Genomic DNA, 17,900 nt, shown 5'->3' with positions numbered 1-17,900 from the left:
ATCTACACCTTCACAGAAGAGAAGCACCTTCCATCCTCTCAGGCCCGTGGAGTACTGCCCAGTGTCCTTTCCCCCAAGGAGCCCAGCACAACTTGAGGTGTGGTGTCCGACTGACCGACCAGATCCTTCTTCAAGTCAGGCAAATTCTCAGGCTTCAGGTTCGACACGTTTAAGAAAGTCCTATTTTACCATGAGCTTGTTTATTGATAACTTTTTTTTTTTTTTTTTTTTTTTTTGGTGAAGGATAACTATTTTGGCACCTGTCTGGGAAGTTCAGGGATGTGTTGTGCCAGGGAAGCTCACATGCACTCTCACTTGTTTGTGCCAATGGGCTTCTCAGGACTCACATCCATAAAAGAAAAGCTACACAGGGTAATGCTGTGCCTCATCTCATTCTTAATAATGACTCAACAAGGGCTGGGGATGTGGCTCAAGCGGTAGCGTGCTCTCCTGGCACGCGTGCGGCCCGGGTTCGATCCTCAGCACCACATACAAAGAAAGATGTTGTGTCCGCCGAGAACTAAAAAATATTAAAATTCTCTCTCTCTCTCTCTCTCTCTCTCTCAAAAAAAAAAATTAAAAAAAATAATGACTCAACAAAATCAGAGATATCTGTTATTTTGCAGAATTGTGAAATGCTGATTTCCAAAATGATATCAAAATGATATTTTGGAGATGGTGCTGGGGACTGAATCCAGTGCCTTGTGGATACTACCCCCGCAGCCTCTCAAAAATGATTTTCCTGTTTGTGGTGCTGGGGAGAGAACCCAGGGGCACTCTACAGTAAGCTGCATCCCCAGTACTTTTTGAGATAGCATCTTGCTAACATGTCCAGGCTGATAGCAGCCTCCTGAGTAGCTGGGATGACAGGTGTGTGCCACCATGCCTGGCCACTATTTACACTCATGATGCCTATGGCCAGCCCCTTCTGTGTGGCACCACAGGGAAGGGGTCACCACCTGGCCACTCCTTCGGAGCTCCCTTTGCCTGGCATTCTGAATTCTAAAAAGCTGCCTCTGCATGAAAAAGGAAGAGTCAGCAAAAGTGACGCATGCAGTCAGGGGAGAACTGAAGAATGTCCACCGCTTCTGCCCCCTCAATGCTTTGTTCACTCAGATCACTCACTGCAATTTCACTCTACAGGTTCTTAATCAAGAAAACGACAATCCTTAATGCTGGGCACTGCAATACACATGATCAGTTCACAGCAGACAGTTCTAGATTAATCCTAAGCACCGCAAACACACTTAGACATTCCCTCGGCATGCGAAGTTCTAGTGCCAGTCTAAAGTCTCCAGCCTTGGGCTCTAAGTCCACAGATGCCCACTCAGACCGCGGTCATCGGGTCAGGAACCAGGGCAGGCTCCTCCTCCAAGGCATACAATTTCACTCCATAGGTTCTTAAGAAAACGACAATCCTTAATGCTAGGCACTTCAATAGACATGATCAATTCACAGCAAACAATTCTAGATTAATCAATTCACAGCAAACAATTCTATATTAATTCTAAGCACTGCAAAACACACTTAATCATGATAGGCTAATGACAGACATTTCCTCTGTATGCTAAGTTCAAAAGTCTTAAGCCTTAGGCTTTAAGTCCAGCAGATGCCCACTCAGACTGTGGTGGCCAGGTCTGGAACCAAGGCCGGCCTTTCCTGGTGTGGAGTGGATGACCGGTTGAGGAGAAGGTCATAGGGAGAAGTTGCGGCTCTCACCAAGGTCCAGAGGAGGAGGTAGAGTTTGAGAGTGGTGAGGATCACGCAGAGGCTCAGGAACAATGACAAGTGATGGGATGTCAGGTCCTCACCAGGCTCTCCAGCTTGAGTGCATCCTTGTTTTGGCTGGCTGAATCCCTGTTCATTTGCTCTATTAATTATACTAAATTTTGGGGGTTTTTTTGACCCCCCTTTCAATCCTTATCAGCTACCACTGGATTTCTCAGTGACATCATTTACCCTGGGTCTGGTCTGGTGGTCTCCACTCTGATCTTCTTGCCTTTCCTTCTTATCAGGCGAGGACAGCCTGCCTGGGGTTTGAGGCCATATTAGAGGGCTCTGTGGGTGTCCTGGTGAGAGAGCAGGTTTCAAACTGGTGTTTTTAAAATGAAGTTGCTTAGGCTCAGGCCTAAGGCCATCCTAACATTGATGATTAACACAATAACAGTAGAAACTGAAAACCAGTGACAATCTAATTCTTCATTTCTTTGCTGAAATACTACATACAACCTCTCATCTATGAATGTTATTCAGTGCCTTTTATTTCTAAATGAATTATAATTTCTTTTGATTTTTAACTTATAAAACAGTAATTTAGAAGGGTTTCATAACTCATAATTGTGATTTTTTTTGGGAAGCTTTCCTTTTGTAGGCAATGTTTAGAGTTATGTTGTATTAATTGATAAACCCAGCCTAATTCCCTGTTAATGTTGGGAGCCATCTCGTCACAAAGGCATGAAAAGTTAATTTTGGCTTTGCTATAAATCACTGCAATTTCTAAACTTGCTTGGAATGCCTGCCCATGGCTTGAACTCACCCATGCCCGACTTTCCCTGACCAGATAACAATACTCTCTGAAACTTTAATGGCTCCTCACAAATTCTGGCTTTCTCTGGCCAGAAAATGACCCTCTCTGAAATTCCAGTGGCGCCTCATATAAGTTCTCATGTTGGGATCTAACTTTTTACTCCCTAAGTGCCAGACCATTAACCTATTACCTGTCTTTGTGTTATGCTTGTCAAAATCCTGTTATCTCTAAGTTCTCGAGACAACCCCCCTTTTTGCAACTTTCTATACTATAAAGCTGAACTCCTAGAGAGCTGCTCAGCTGTATTCTATTCCCACAGGTTTCCGGAGAGACAGCCCCAGGGGATCAGAATTACAAGCTTGCTTTAATTTGATTTCAATTGGAGTCGGTGGTCTTTTCTTTGTGTTGTGGTTTAACATTAATATAACTGGAATAATTTCTAAGAATTTTTAAAAATATTTTATATTTTAGTTGTATACAATACCTTTGTTTTATTTATTTTTATGTGGTACCTGAGGATCGAACCCAGGGCGGCCTTGCAAGAGTGGTCTACTGCTGAGCCACAACCCCAGCCCTCTAAGAATTTTTAAAGTGATCTAATACACAGCCAACTTTTTAAAAAGGTCCAAGGGTACTAGACTTAAATGTATATTTTCTATGTGTTGCTATTGTAGTTCACATCAACAAGGGCTGAGATGCAGCTCAGTGATAGAGTGCTTGCCTAGCATAAACAAGGCCCTGGGCTCAATCCCAAGCACTGCAGAAATAAAAAGTTTCACATAAACATATGAAGTGAAGTCTGTTACTTCAATCTGTCATGTCCTTTTCCTGTTTTTTTTTTCCTCAAATTGAAAGTGAAGAGCCTTTAGCTTTCTAGTGATGCTATTCTAACATCTTAAGAAATATTATGCTTTTTCCATCAACATATTTCTAATTGTCAGAATCTGTAACTTTCCTCTCCTGAATAAATTAAATCTGTAATGCACAGGTTTACTGACACCCAACATATAACTGAAATTCCCTGGAATTTTAGAGCAAGATCATACTTTTTATTTTCTTAGGAATATTAACCATTGCCTTTGGCTTCTCAGCTACATTAGCAACAATTATTGTTAACTGTGGTGGAGGTGAGGGACTCACGGACAGGTTTTTTCACACACAGGCGTGTGCAAGCAGGTCTGGGGCTCCTCTCTCGCACACAGGCGTGAGCAAGCAGGTCTGGGGCTCCTCTCTCGCACACAGGCGTGTGCAAGCAGGTCTGGGGCTCCTCTCTCGCACACAGGCGTGAGCAAGCAGGTCTGGGGCTCCTCTCTCGCACACAGGCGTGTGCAAGCAGGTCTGGGGCTCCTCTCTCGCACACAGGCGTGTGCAAGCAGGTCTGGGGCTCCTCTCTCGCACACAGGCGTGTGCAAGCAGGTCTGGGGCTCCTCTCTCGCACACAGGCGTGTGCAAGCAGGTCTGGGGCTCCTCTCTCGCACACAGGCGTGTGCAGCAGGTCTGGGGCTCCTCTCTCGCACACAGGCGTGAGCAAGCAGGTCTGGGGCTCCTCTCTCGCACACAGGCGTGTGCAAGCAGGTCTGGGGCTCCTCTCTCGCACACAGGCGTGTGCAAGCAGGTCTGGGGCTCCTCTCTCGCACACAGGCGTGTGCAAGCAGGTCTGGGGCTCCTCTCTCGCACACAGGCGTGTGCAAGCAGGTCTGGGGCTCCTCTCTCGCACACAGGCGTGAGCAAGCAGGTCTGGGGCTCCTCTCTCGCACACAGGCGTGTGCAAGCAGGTCTGGGGCTCCTCTCTCGCACACAGGCGTGAGCAAGCAGGTCTGGGGCTCCTCTCTCGCACACAGGCGTGAGCAAGCAGGTCTGGGGCTCCTCTCTCGCACACAGGCGTGTGCAAGCAGGTCTGGGGCTCCTCTCTCGCACACAGGCGTGTGCAGCAGGTCTGGGGCTCCTCTCTCGCACACAGGCGTGAGCAAGCAGGTCTGGGGCTCCTCTCTCGCACACAGGCGTGTGCAAGCAGGTCTGGGGCTCCTCTCTCGCACACAGGCGTGAGCAAGCAGGTCTGGGGCTCCTCTCTCGCACACAGGCGTGTGCAAGCAGGTCTGGGGCTCCTCTCTCGCACACAGGCGTGAGCAAGCAGGTCTGGGGCTCCTCTCTCGCACACAGGCGTAAGCAAGCAGGTCTGGGGCTCCTCCTCTCCCTCTAGGACGCTAGGCTCACTCCAGGAAGTCTTCACTGAGGGCGCTGAGGTCGGGATTGTAGGGAAACCTCCTTTTTCATTACAAAGGCAAAGACCCCGTGGGCTGGGATGACCTCTCCCCCGCCCTCGCTCGCACTTGCCACCCGTCTCCCGGGAGACGAGCGTGGAGGACTCCAGGGCCCTCCTCTGGTGCTGTCTTGGGGGCGGTCCCCACTCGGCTCCGTCCCCTGCTGGCTGCAGCGGCGGCCCCAGCCCAGGCCGACGGTTCGGGGAGCGCGGCTCCGGGCCGCCCGCCGCACCGCCACGCGTACGGCTGTCCCCGGGGGAGAAAAACCTGCACGGGAGGCAGCAGGGCGACGAGGCAGGGCGTGGGCCGGGCCCGGTGGCCGGCCGCAGCCCCGCGACTCCTCGCCCGCGGGAGACGCGAGCACAGCCCCCGCGCCGGGCGGCCCGACCTCTCGGCCGCCTGCCTCACTCGAGGTCCCTCGGCCCCGCCCCCTCGCACCCACGGTTGACTCCACGCAAGCGCCCCAGGCCCCACCCGGCAGACGCCCAGGAGGGAGAGGGCGGGGCCCTGCCCCTCGCACGTGTGCCCTCTGGCACGCACGCGCTGTAGGTCCCACCCGCGCACGCCCCTTCCGTAGAGGGTCGGGCCCCGCCCCTCGCCGTACGCCCTCCTGCAGGCGCACGCCGCAGGCCCCACCCTGCAGGTGTCTGGTCGGCCCCTCTCACGTACGCCCTCCTTCACGCACGCGCTTCAGGCCCCATCCTGCGCACGCGGTGCACGTGCCGCACGCGCCCGGCGTCCCGCGCGACGCAGGTTCCGCCCCGCGGCCAATGGGCGACGCCGCAGGGGCCGCCTCGCCTTCGCCCCGCCCCGCCCCTAGTTTACCCTGGTGCGGCGCGGTCCCGGCTCAGTGCTGAGCGGTCGGCCGGCGGCGTGCGTCCTCTACCGCCGTCGCCGCCGAGCGCCACCCCGCTGTGGAGCCCTCCTCCGGCGCCATGTCGCAGAGCGGAGCCCCCGGGATGCAGGAGGAGACCCTTCAGGGTGAGGCGCGGGGGGCCGCGGGAGCTGGGGGGGGGCGCGGGAGCTGGGGGGGGCGCGGGAGCTGGGGGGGCCGCGGGAGCTGGGGGGGGCGCGGGAGCTGGGGGGGGCGCGGGAGCTGGGGGGGCCGCGGGAGCTGGGGGGCGGCGCGGGAGCTGGGGGGGGGGCGCGGGAGCTGGGGGGCGGCGCGGGAGCTGGCGAACTCCGAGCGGGGCCACGGCGGGGCCCCGGGGTTGGGAGCTGAGCGAGGAGCTGCTTCTCCATCGGCGCGACCTGACGTCGCAGCTGGAAGTAGCCCGTCACTGGGGCCCTGCTCCCGGGCCCCGGGCGCACCAGCCGGGCACGCAGCGGAGGCCGCGGGCGTTCAAGTGGAACCGTGTGTGCTGGGATTTGGGTCGTTTGTTTTGCAGTGGATTGAACCATCACTAAGCTACATCCCCGTCCTTTTTATTTTTGATTTTGAGGTGGGGCTTCCCTAAGTTGCGGGATTTTGCCATCCTCCTGCCTCAGCCTCCCGAGTCGCAGGGACGACTGGAGCGCCCCGCGCTCGGCAGTGCGTGGGCTTCCAGTCTCAGCATCTATTTCCGGAGGGACTCTCGGGACTTCCTAAAGTAGGGAGAAGAGGGCGGGGCCACAGGGTCCTGGCCTGCGTCGGTTGGCTGCTTTTTTGCCGGCGGAAGGTATGAGTGGCTTTTTAAAAATAGGTTCCAACTGCTGCTGGCCTGACTTGTGCTAGAGGTTCACGCCGGGAGTCGAGTTGGTTTGGGCAGGGGATCAATTGCCTAGCCAGCTGGGCGGTTTGGTGAGATCCTGCCTCAAAATGATAGGTTATGGGTGTAGCTCTGTGATGGCGCGCACCGGGGTTGGGGTTCCGTTCCCCGTTCCCGCCCCCTCTCCCCCAAGAGGATCGATTCCAGGTTAAAAAAGTCTAAGTGCAAGATCACTGCCTGCCCGCTCCCCGCCCACTGACCGGGCTCCCCGCCCACTGACCGGGCTCCCCGCCCACTGACCGGGCTCCCGGGCAGACGCCGGCTGGCTCCCCGTGCTGGTTCTGGCTCCACGGGATTAGCCTTTTACACTTGCCACCTGTGGGTCTGGGGTGGGTGGAGCAGGCGTGTGCCACAGAGTCAAGCCAGCCCCCAGCCTCTACCCAATCCCAAGGGTCCAAGAGTCAAGGGGGAATTGACCTTTGTATTGTCTGATGCAAGAGTTCCCTGAGCAAAATGAGCATGTGAATACATTTGGAGAGGACTTTTTAAACCTTTGAGGGTGAAGCTTGAAATTTCATTAAGATTTTTTAGAAGTTTCTAGTCAGGCAGGTCTAGGGAGCTGTTAATTTATTATCTAAAGATTTTACTAGGCAGGATTTACTTAGCCTAGTACATTGTAGACTATGTCTCATTTTGGGTGGGGAGGTACTGGGGATTGAACCCATGCTAGGTAAGCTCTCTGTCACTTAACTACACCCACAGCTTTTTTTTTTTTTTTTTTAAGTTTTCATTTTGAGACTGGGTCTCAAATTGCTGAGGCTGGCCTCCAACTCCCCATCCTCCTGCCTCAGCCTCCCAAGTAGCTGAGTTTACAATATTTGAAACTACAACCAAATTTTGAAACAGTGATAACAACTTCTTTGAAATAGATTTGAGAGGTTTTTTTGGTCATGAAATCTGATCCAGGGAGTGTTTCATGAACTCTTTCTTGTTATCAGCTGCTTTATGTCTAACATTGTGTGTTAGTTCAGCTGTAGTGTCTTGTGTCTTGGAAGGGTTCCGAGGGGCTGACTGTGTCTTCCTTTGTTGCCACCCCCTGAATTGCTGAGTCATTGGCAGCAAGATTGTCAGCCCAAGAGTTAAACAGATTTTTGTTTTCCTGCATTGCTATTCTATAAAAAGGTGGTTACCCAGAGTATGGAAACTCACGTTGAGGATTCTTTGGGCCCCACTCGAGTCTACGTGCAGCCCGGCACTTGCTTGCCTTTTGGCTAGGGTAGGAGGGGTCACTGGTCACATGGGGCCTTCAGCTGCCCCAGGAAATGTGAATCCAGGCTGGGATTTGCTGGCCACACTTGCCCTCCCTGCCTCTGCTCTGATTGGACTGTGGCTTGTTTACCAGGAGCTGGGCCGGCGGAGGCTGGTAGCCCAGCCCACAGGCCAGCACTGATTGGCTGGTGCTCCTTCCCACCCTGTCCAGTCCAGCCGAAGCTCTTCAGTGGGGGGGCACTGTGGCTTTATTTTTCTTTTGATATATTACTGCTGAAGTGCAGGAGGGAGTTGGGACTTTGTAAGGACACAGTGTCACAGTGGCCTGAGGGGGTGGCATGTGTGTGGCCCCCCAGGACCATGAATGCATAGCTAAGTGCTCCCCGTCAACAGGGTTGGTTAAGGAAAACGCAGGTGCTGTGCTAAGTACCAGAGGAATACCTGAAGCCCGGGTGACTGAGAATGTGTTAGGCGTGGTTGGCTCACCTAGATGCCAGTCACCGGCCCAGTGGACTTCATGCTCAACATGTGTGCCATTCCCAGCCCTTGTCCTCCCCCTGAGAACTAAGAGGCTTCTAAATGCAGACAGCAGTTTCCGGAGGCCCACTTCTAGGGAGAGTCCTTTGGGGCTTGGATTCCTTCCAGGCTTTGCCCATTGCTGGGCTTCTCCTGGGGTGTTTCACCATCTGCCACCCTGGGAGCTTCCCTGGGCCTGCTTGGGAGCTGCTTGTTGGGTGGGTGTTTCAACCCTGGCTAGGGTCTGGTAGAACTTGCCATTGTATTTATTTTGTGGTACTGGGGGTTGAATCCCAGGACCCTTTACTACTGAGCTATGTCCCCAGCTCCTTTATTCCTATGTTTTGAGACGGGGTCTCACTAAGTTGCCCAAGTTGAATTTGCCATCCTCCTGCTGGGACAGTAGGCGAGAGCTCTTTCAGGGTGTCTGCCTCAGCATTCCAGATCAGCCCTGTGGCTTCTGGGAAGCAAGGTCAGTCTCACTGGTCCTCCTCTGTGGCCAGGGTTGAGTCCTGCCACCCAGCCGGGGGCAGGGGTCCTGTGTGTGCTCTCTCCTGGGCTCTGCTGGCCGTGGTCGCTCAGTGCTGGGGAACAGAGAGCTGCAAGGCTGTCTTGGGACGCAGGGCAGGGAGGCTGGGGCAGTCCCTGGAGTGGCGGAAGCCGAGGTCAGCTGTGCTCACGGGAGATGAGGAAGTGGGTTGGGAACTTGGAGGCGCTGCATTGTGTTTGATCTCTAAGGTGGACCTGTGGGTTTCTTTTTGTAATGGCTAAATATTTATAGCCTGGGCTTTCTGTTGAGCTCGTCTTGCTGTGCCTTGGTGGTGGCGGTGGAAGTGAGGGTAGGAGAGGGACGTAAAGTGGAACTGGAGTGAGGGCCCACCCCGCTAAGGCCCAAGGTATCAGTTGTCGTAATGGTTCACTCGGAACCCAAGGTGGTTTTCTGAGCTTGTTGAGAAACCTGAGAGCTGCCTTTCTTAAACAGCTCTTCTGGCCAGCTGCAAGACCTCAGCAGGTGGACAGTGTCCTGCAGGGTGTTTCCTGGCCAGTCGTTGTGGGGCAGTAGTGACTTCTGTCCCTGAGCCAATCGTTCCTTGTGTAGAGCTTTCAGACCCAGAGATGGTGCTGCTGCTGAGCCAGGATGGGGTGCTCCTTTCTCTCAGGATCCTGGGGACTCAGCACTGCTGGGGTGGTGTGTGCTCCTCCTGTCCCAGGGGTTGTCAGGGGGTGGGGGAGGACCTGGTGCTGGTGGAGGAGGCTGGAGGGAGGGGCTGTGCCTTCGTGCCTCCTGCCTGCAGCAGACCCCACAGGCTAGGGCTCCTCTTGGCCTTCCCGGCCTCAGACTTGAGAAACAAACTTCTTTATGAACTAACCACCTTTGAGTCTGTGGTGTTCTGAGTCACCAGCACAGACTACGTTTCCTTCAAGGTTCGGGGTGCCCCTGTGTAAGAATTGCGTATTTGGTCCTTGTCCCTGCCTCTGGCACAGACCTCCTTAAGCTAGATGTCCTGAGTGATGGGCATGTCTTGCTTGAGTCCTGGGATACACTCAGGTAGACACTGATGAGCTGCCTTAGTGGGACCCTGGCCTCTGTAGCTCAGACAAAGGGTTGGTCCCCAGAAGGATGGAGTAAGCCATCAGAGGGTGGAAACTTGGTGCCCTGGGGGACAGGAGGGGAGGTGGGAAGGTGGGAGCTTTCTTTCTCTCATCGCTGCTTCCGTATGCTGTGTCCTTCTGGCCTTTTCCAAATGGTGTCCAGAACACAAGTAGTCTTTCCAGAGTTCTCTGAGTCACAGCACAGTACTGAGCCAGTGGGGTGGGGTGTGGGAACCTCTAAATTTGCAGCCAGTGTCCAGGTAGTCGTGTGGGTAGCCTGGGTACCTTAGTTTGTGCCATGTCACGGACTGGGTGATAGTGTCAGAATTGAGCTGTTGGAGGCCATTTGGTGCCGGAGAGCTGGTTATTGGTGGGGAAAGGCTCCTCGCACCAAGTCTCAAACCCTGCTGGTGTCACCCACCAAGGAGACCCAGGCAGCACCGCAGCCTCCTAGGTGAGCCTAGAAAAGGGAATGTCCCGGAGGCTGCTGGACAGCCTGTGTCCCAAGGCCCAGCGAGGGGGCAGCTGCTGAAGGGTCTTGGTAGAGTTAGTGCTGGTGCCCAGTGTCGGCGAGCTAGTCAGGTCCCTGAGGGCTCCCAGTATGGCCTGCGAGGAGGGTGCCTGCCTCCTGTGGGCAGGGCAGGGGGAACCTCGTGGAGGCTCTAGGGTTTCGTGTGGCCCTTGGAGAGCTCGCCCAGGCGGTCCAGGGCAAGTTTAATTCCCGTGCCTCCCATGTGCTTTCTTCTGATTGATGTGACGCACTCCCCACCCAGTGTCCCACTGAGGCCAGGCCACTTCAGGAGACCCCAGCCTACACCCGCCTCGGAGGGCGCTGAGTAGGTCACTAGTCGGCTGCACTCCTCCCAGACGACGACGAGGGTGCTGCTCTGTTGGTTAAGGACAGAGCGTGGATCTCACTGTACTGGGGAGAAGGGCAGTGGCCATGAACAGTGCCATTTCTCCGTGAGTCTCCCGTGTCATGCTCCCTCCTGTCTCCTAATGTTGTGTGTTTGTAAACAAAGCCTTTTCTATAAACAAACAAATCAGGTCATCCTGACCATGCATAGGTACGTGTGCTTGATTTCTTTTTTTTGTAGCTGGACAGAATGCCTCCAGTTTACTTGTCTATTTGAACGTGCTGAGGATGGAACCCAGTGCTGCCCGCGTGCTAGACAGGCGCTCAGCCTCTGAGCTGCAGCCCAGCCCGCTTGCTTGATTCCTCACAGAGGAGGCACCATGGCAGAGGGGAGCAGAGGTCCGAAACATACCCCAGGATGGCCAGGGGGGGACCCGTGGCCTGTCGGCAGCAGCACTGTGTGGTGGGTTGGGAAGGAGGGTGTTCTAGCAGCCACACACTACACACCTTTGAACTCACAGTCTCACCAAGTGAGTGTGTGCCCAGAAAAGGTGACAAGAGTGTGTGTAGCGTGTAGGTGCACTGTCAGCCCGACTGGGAGAGAACCACACACCTAAGTGTGAAGATGCCAGTGCGTCCCTGTGGTGCTGGGCCTGGGCACTGAACCCAGGACTGCCAGCGTGTCAGGCAGTGCTCCTCCGCTGAGCCCTGCCCCAGACCTTCCTGTTGCTGTTGGCTTTGAGATGGGATTTTGCTAAGCTGCCCAGGCTGGCCTTGCCGTTCCCCCCCCCCCCCCTTTTTTTTTTCCTGTTACTGGGTCTTGAATCCAGGACACTCCACCACTGAACTACATCCCCAGCGTTTTAACGTGGAGTGTCGGTGTCAGGATTCCTCCAAGCCCTACTTGAAGGGTAGCTTGTTCTGGTCAGTGAGACTGAAATGAAAGGCGGCAATGTGGATCTTACAGGGCCTCGCTCGGGTCAGTGTGTGATACTGGGGTGTGGAAGTAGGCTAAGAGTGAATCTTCTAAAGGAAATGTTTGATTCTTTAAACTTTTTTTATAGTCTTTTCTTCTAAAAGCTGACTGCAAGACAGTGATCAAGCTGGACTCTGAGCACACAACAGGTTTATCTGACATCTGCTTGGTTTACAGAAATGGCAAACGGCCAATGAGGCAGCAGACCAGGGATGTGGGTCAGAGTGGGCCCGACGGCTCACAGGGTGACTCCTTCTCTTGGAAGGGGGGGTGACAGGTTATGCTAGGACCAGATTCCAGAGTGGGTGGAGAGTTCCAGCCATGCCTATTTTTGGTCCCTAGGCTCCTGGGTGGAGCTGCACTTCAGCAACGGGAATGGGAGCGGTGTTCCAGCCTCAGTATCTATTTATAATGGTGACATGGAAAAAATACTGCTGGACGCCCAGCACGAATCTGGACGGAGTAGTTCCAAGAGCTCTCACTGTGACAGGTAGGGTCAGTACATGTATGTACCCCAGAGTTGACTTCCCTAAGAGATGGGCAGGCACAGGTGCACATGCCCCTGTGACCTTCAAGGACCCCGGGGCCTTTTGGCTGAGGCCAAACAAGGGGGTGCTCTTGGGAGTCCTGGCACAGCAGGAGCCTGCTGTCTGGGGTGGGAGACCTGGGGCTTCTCTGGAGGTTGTGTTGAGGCCAGAACACTCAGCAAAAGGGTCCCTTCTGCCCCTCACGCCAGCCAGCATGGTGAAGGCACTCCTGAGGTCACTCGGCATGAACTTTGGCACCATAGTCCTGATGGGCTGGGGGGACTTCCCGGCTGGGGTCTGCCCTTGGGGGTGACCCTGTTCACCGGTCCCTGGACTGTGGCCAGAGGAGTGGAACTGTGTCTCGGGCTCTGTGTTTATCTGACTGCCTCTGAGAAGCACTCATGCCCTCCCCTGGCTTGGCAGTGAGCCCAAGGTGGCAAGGCTGGGAGCCACCGACCAGAGCCAGCTATAGCCGACTGCTGGGGAATAAGAGGTGCCCACCTAGGAAGACTGGGAGCATCTGGCCCTGCCTGTGGCTGGCAGCTGCCCTGCATCCTGTGCTTAGCTGAGCCCCTGTCTTGGGTTTTGCTGCCTGTTGTTTTTTGGTACTGGGGACTGAAGCGTGGCCTTGCACAGGATGGGCTCCCTTGACGGCAGAGCTGCTTCCCAGCCCTTGTTTGGCAACAGGGCCTCGCTGAGTTGCCCAGGCTGGCCTCGAATTCGCATCCTCTGCCTCAGTCTCCTGAGTAGCTAGGGTTACAGGCATCTGCACTGCTTGCAGCCCGGGGCGTTTGCTTCTGAACACAGAACGTTAACGTGACGCTGTTTTTTCCCCCACTCTGTTCACATTGTTACCAAGCCCACCGCGCTCACAGACGCCACAAGAAAACACGAGAGCTTCAGAAACAGATGCCCACAGCATCGGTGAGAAGAACAGCTCTCAGGTAAGCTGGAGGGCGTGTGGGCTTCCTAGGGCACCTGAGCACGGGCTGGCCCTTGGGGCGTCTCATGCCTTTGGGAAAAGAAATCTTGTGGGGACACCCACAGCACATGGCCTTCATGGTGGGCTGGCCAGGGGAGGCATGGATAGGGCTGCACTGGGGCCTCCTGGCCCCTGGGAGGGTGGCTGAGAGCTGGTTATGGTGCCCCCAGGTGGCTGTGGCTTCTGGGCGTCTCCCTAGGCACTGCCATCTGTTCTGCACCTGATGCTAACTGGTGCTTGAGGGCGGTTTGTGTTAGTAGCTCAGGAACTGGTAACTTCCAACATGGACAAGCCACAAAGCCTTCTAAAGGTATCAGCCTGGGAGGCAAAGAGACAGTTGAGTGTGTGCCTTAGTGACCTGTAGTCCCCCTTCTGCGTGGAATTTGAGGCAGTGATGGTGACGCGCTGCTAAGGTCGCAGAGCTGTGCCTTGTGCACACCGTGTATGTGCAGGGGACACCCTCTGGGACAGTCAACAACAGTGAGGACGGAACAGTGGTGTTTCCCCCTGTAATTGGCTCAAGAGTTAGTTGCCTTAGCCCGAAGCAGGGTCTCGGGTTGCACTAGTCCTTCTTCCTCCTGTTCAGTTCCTCTCGGGCTCCCTGCTACCCCTGCTTTCTCTGGGACGTCTCCCTGCCCCAGACAGGGTTCTAAGGCTGCCAGAGCTCAGCAGGAACCTGGTAGCGAGTAAGAATCTGGCTGTGCCCCAGGTGTCACCTCTTTCCAGACGTTTGAGGTCCCTGTCCAGCTTCGCATCCATACATCTGATAGGTTTGGCACTGCATTCTAGAGGGTTTCCGCTGTTTTACATACCCCGCCCCCCAGAAAGGAATTGCATGCCCAGGCACAGGATCTTGAAAATGCAAAGCAGTAGAGTTAAGCACTGTAGTCCCGGATTGTCAAGGTCCTTGAAGTTAGTAGGTCTTTAGTGCAGCTCAGCTATGATGGTGAGTGCTCCTGCCTCTCCTGGGACACCCTGGCTGCACAGAGCTTGCTTCCTTCAGGTCGCTGGGTCACATAGCTGCGGTCACCACCTTTGTCCTCCCTTCGTGGTGTCCTAAGCCATGTTTGCAGCTCTCAGTGCTGACAGAAGCTCGCTGTCGCACCGGGGTCCTGATGGGCTGGGGGGACTTCCCAGCTGGGGGGTCTGCTCTTGGGGGTGACCCTGTTCACCAGCCCCCAGATTGTGGCTGGAGGAGTGGACCTGTGTCTTTAGGCTGTCTTTGGCTGGCTGATCTCGTGCTTCCTGGTGTGACTGTGGTAGGCTAATTAATCTGCTTTAAATATTTGCTTTATCTTAGTCCGAGGAAGATTATCTTGAGAGAAGGAAAGAGGTCGAAAGCATCTTAAAGAAAAACTCAGACTGGATATGGGATTGGTCAAGTCGGCCAGAAAACATCCCCCCCAAGTAAGTCTGCGTTCAGCACCAGGGGCTCTGTGGTGACGGGTGCACTGACCGCCGTGTTTCTCCCCGCCCAGGGAGTTCCTCTTCCGACACCCCAAGCGCACGGCCACGCTCAGCATGAGAAACACCAGTGTCATGAAGAAGGGGGGCATCTTCTCGGCAGAGTTCCTCAAGGTCTTTCTTCCGTCTCTGCTGCTGTCCCATCTCCTGGCCATTGGATTGGGGTAGGTGATGTTACCATGCAACCCTGACAGTGGGCCTTGGGAGGGTCCAGAGTCTCCCAGATCTGCACATAAGTGATAGCTGGGCGCGGCTTCACAGACAACCACATTGTCACTGGTCAGGAAAGGGAAACACGGGCAACTCTGGAAGGCCCTCCAGCTGTCCTTTAGCCCTTCTCCTTGCATAGGACTGCGTCCACCTTCTGTTCCTGGACGGCTTTGTGTGGTCTGGATTAGTGCACTCCTGTGTGGCATGGCACTGACCTGTCCCCTTCACCGTGGGCGGCAGGGGATTGTTCTCTTCCATTCTCAGCAGCAACAGAAAAAACAAGGTCTCTAGATTTCTGGCTTCATGTGCTAAGTAACTGCAGGAAGCATTGGGAGTCCAGGCAGGTGCTGTTGTGATTCTGAAACCTCCAGCTGGACGGTGCTGAGCGGAGCTGTTCTTCCCTTAGCTGCCAGGCATGTGGCCGTCTCCCGAGATGGGCAGTGTGCTGGTGGCTGTGGTTCCTGGAGAGCCGGCTGCTGGCACTGGCTTCTGGCTTAGGTTGGCTGGAGGGCTTGTGTTAGTGTGGGGGGGAAACAGGGCACAGGATGAAAGGTTCTGTGGCATGGTCACCCTTTTTCCCCAGAATCTCCTTTGTGGCGGATCACATCTGGTCGCTTCCCTGCTGTGGGTTGTGAGAGCTGTGGTCCTTGGGTCACATCCAGCCCCCTCCTTGGCCCATGGTTCCACCTGCTGTGGAAATGGCTTCCTGGGTGAGCCAGAGGCTCCTTAAAGAGTGACCGCAATCCACAATGAACCTCATCCCTCTTCTTGCTGGGCTGGCACCTCTGTCTGGCTGCCTGTGGGTGACTCTCCTGGTTCTTTGTCTCAAGGAAGGCTCCAATCCATCATCTTCATTTTGGCTTTGGGCTCAGAACTAGTATGCATCAGTCTCACCAATGATGTGGTTAGGTACTGATTTTTTTTTTTGAGCTTTTCCCAGAACTAGCAAGAAGGGCCTGGTAATACCTATTCTAAATGCCCAGATTAGCTGTGCCTTTCAGGATGGTTTTCTGCAGCCAGTTTCTGGCTACAGTCCCTGTCCTTCATCCTGCTCAGTCTTTTGGAGACTGATGTTTCCAAACCCACCCCAAGCTTCTCAGCAGCTTCCCATCATGAGCAGCATGAAAACCACCCTCTATAGTTGGTCACAGAAAGCTCATGGTCTGCCGTCTCTTCCTCCATTCCTGGCCTGCCCCGTGCCCTCTTAAGCGATATCCCCTGCTTTTCAGGTATCCACTGGGACCAGGCTTGGGCTGCTGTGGGCAGGGCTTCCTGATTCAGTGATTGGTATTTGAGGTTGGGGATGATGGACTGATAGTGGTGCCACCTGCCCTGGGGGTGTCTTCCAACACTGCGTTGGATCACTTTACAAACGGTGAAAAGGCTGTTCTGGGTAGCAACAGCACTTCTACTTGATTGGTATCCTACTTTGACCCTTTGTTTTTCTGGTGCTGGGGTCGAGCCCAGAGCCTTGTGCTTGCCAGTTGCTTGGGGGTGCTCTGCCCCCACCTGCAACCCCAGCTGGTCACCTGTGTTGTGCTCGTTTAAACAGCGCACTGTGAGGACACAACCGGGCATTTTGAGTAAACCACTTGATGAAGGATTACAGATGTCATCACAAACATTTTAAATGGGTATAAAATAGCCAGTCCCTCCAAAGCTGTAGCCACCTTGAGCTGCCTGTCTAGCTGAGCAGAGCCACCTGAGAGCTGGAGGCCCCACTGACTTGGTCACTCCTCTGACAGGATCTACATTGGGAGGCGCCTGACAACCTCCACCAGCACCTTTTGAGGGAGATGTGGACTGGCGTTGTTGGCGTGCTGGGATTCCCTCCTGAGCCGACGGCTGGGCTACGGTGATCCTTGGGTGGCCGCACCACTTGAGTTTATTTGTTCCATAAATGTTGCGCTCATAACTTAGTAAAATGGAAACAGCAGACACTAAAATCATGCTGGCCTGTAATTATACCTATGGGATCAATTAATAAGCATGTCAGACTGATAGTTACTGTAAGATTTGGTAGTAAATTTCCTTTGGACATTAGGTATAAATAGTATGAATAATTTAATAGTTATTATGTAGTAATTAAAAAATTAACTGTAACCTTGTTAAAATAATTTATATTTCAAAAGACTGAACTACATTAATAGGAAAAAGTTACTACAGTAAGGGATTCGTCCAAAAGAAATACTGTGGCCTTATAATCCCTGTTTTCAACGGCATGTTAGATATAGTGGACGTGGGCTGTCTCCATCAGGAGCCATGGAACCCAGGTACAGCTGCAGGCTCCACTGTGCAGCCCGCACCCTGAGGGCCTTCTGCCGGGTTCGGACCCCAGCCCCCGACTGTCTGCCATCACCTGGACGGTTGAACTTTTGTTGAAGGCACCTACTTGGTCTTACTCTGCAGCTCTGGATTGCTGGGTCTGATCTTACTGTTTGTGTTCAGCTTTTGTGTGCTCTTACACAGCTTTACTGTAAGCAGATGTATTGACTTAAACTGGAGATAAACAAAAATAAATCTTTGCCAAATTCTTCAGATTGTCGTATTTACATATGGTATCATAAAAGCTTGATTGAACTAGTTCACCACATGTCCTGCTTTATCTTTTCTACAGCATGATTTCTAAAAGGCTGCCTCTTTGATATGCTGTATATGACTTGTATTTTGCCTTTTCCCTACTTCATTGAGGTGTGTTAAAATAAAAATTTTAACTTAAAACAAATCTTTTAAGTTGTTGCCTTGGAAATGCTAGCTGATGCCCGCTCAACTGGAGGCGGCTAGTGGGGTGGCACCAGAAGTCCTCAGAGTCGAACCTCGAAGAAAGATCGTCCATGAGGTCACTGGCTCACCCTGATGAGTCACTTCCCTTTTGTGTAGAACAACATGCTTGTCTTGCATCGGAGCTTCTGAACGTTGTGATGAAACAGGCTTTCAAGTGTCCCTGGACTTGGCACAGCCACTTAATTGACAAACCCTGTCACCAGTGGCCCCAGCAGAATTCAGTGAAACTGGTTGGAAATGCTGTGGA

The 17,900-nt window shown here is 53.8% G+C and overlaps 2 protein-coding genes across 2 annotated transcripts; one reads left to right on the top strand and one right to left on the bottom strand.

Annotated features, from left to right (window-relative positions):
• Positions 1-227: 227 nt before the first annotated feature.
• LOC144255111 (uncharacterized) lies at positions 228-5,725 on the bottom strand. Its single transcript, XM_077799134.1, has 3 exons — positions 5,697-5,725; positions 3,668-5,187; positions 228-2,069 (listed from the first exon to the last, which is right to left on the bottom strand). Exons 1-3 carry the CDS (start codon positions 5,723-5,725, stop codon positions 1,924-1,926), a joined length of 1,695 nt encoding a protein of 564 aa, XP_077655260.1. The 3' UTR covers positions 228-1,923.
• On the top strand, positions 5,680-17,403 carry Bnip3 (BCL2 interacting protein 3). The gene is made up of 6 exons (XM_077799226.1): positions 5,680-5,769; positions 12,029-12,176; positions 13,073-13,157; positions 14,496-14,602; positions 14,674-14,823; positions 16,615-17,403. Exons 1-6 carry the CDS (start codon positions 5,724-5,726, stop codon positions 16,658-16,660), a joined length of 582 nt encoding a protein of 193 aa, XP_077655352.1. The 5' UTR covers positions 5,680-5,723; the 3' UTR covers positions 16,661-17,403.
• Positions 17,404-17,900: the final 497 nt, after the last annotated feature.

Source organism: Urocitellus parryii, chromosome 5 (genome assembly GCF_045843805.1).
Source record: "Urocitellus parryii isolate mUroPar1 chromosome 5, mUroPar1.hap1, whole genome shotgun sequence".
In the NCBI taxonomy this organism is placed as follows: domain Eukaryota; kingdom Metazoa; phylum Chordata; class Mammalia; order Rodentia; family Sciuridae; genus Urocitellus; species Urocitellus parryii.
Note: the sequence above shows the minus strand (reverse complement) of the source record. Positions and strands in the feature narration are given on the sequence as shown.

What these genes read in the sequence shown, in the direction of transcription:
- Bnip3 (XM_077799226.1), top strand. Translation starts at nt 5,724, where the DNA reads ATGTCGCAGAGCGGAGCCCCCGGGATGCAGGAGGAGACCCTTCAGG. An exon ending in GCAGGAGGAGACCCTTCAGG is followed by an intron (nt 5,770 to 12,028) that starts GTGAGGCGCGGG and finishes TTTGGTCCCTAG; the next exon opens with GCTCCTGGGTGGAGCTGCAC. An exon ending in AAGAGCTCTCACTGTGACAG is followed by an intron (nt 12,177 to 13,072) that starts GTAGGGTCAGTA and finishes ATTGTTACCAAG; the next exon opens with CCCACCGCGCTCACAGACGC.
- LOC144255111 (XM_077799134.1), bottom strand. Translation starts at nt 5,725, where the DNA reads ATGGCGCCGGAGGAGGGCTCCACAGCGGG. An exon ending in GAGGAGGGCTCCACAGCGGG is followed by an intron (nt 5,188 to 5,696) that starts GTGGCGCTCGGC and finishes CGAGTGAGGCAG; the next exon opens with GCGGCCGAGAGGTCGGGCCG. An exon ending in GTGTGTGAAAAAACCTGTCC is followed by an intron (nt 2,070 to 3,667) that starts GTGAGTCCCTCA and finishes CTCTCTCACCAG; the next exon opens with GACACCCACAGAGCCCTCTA.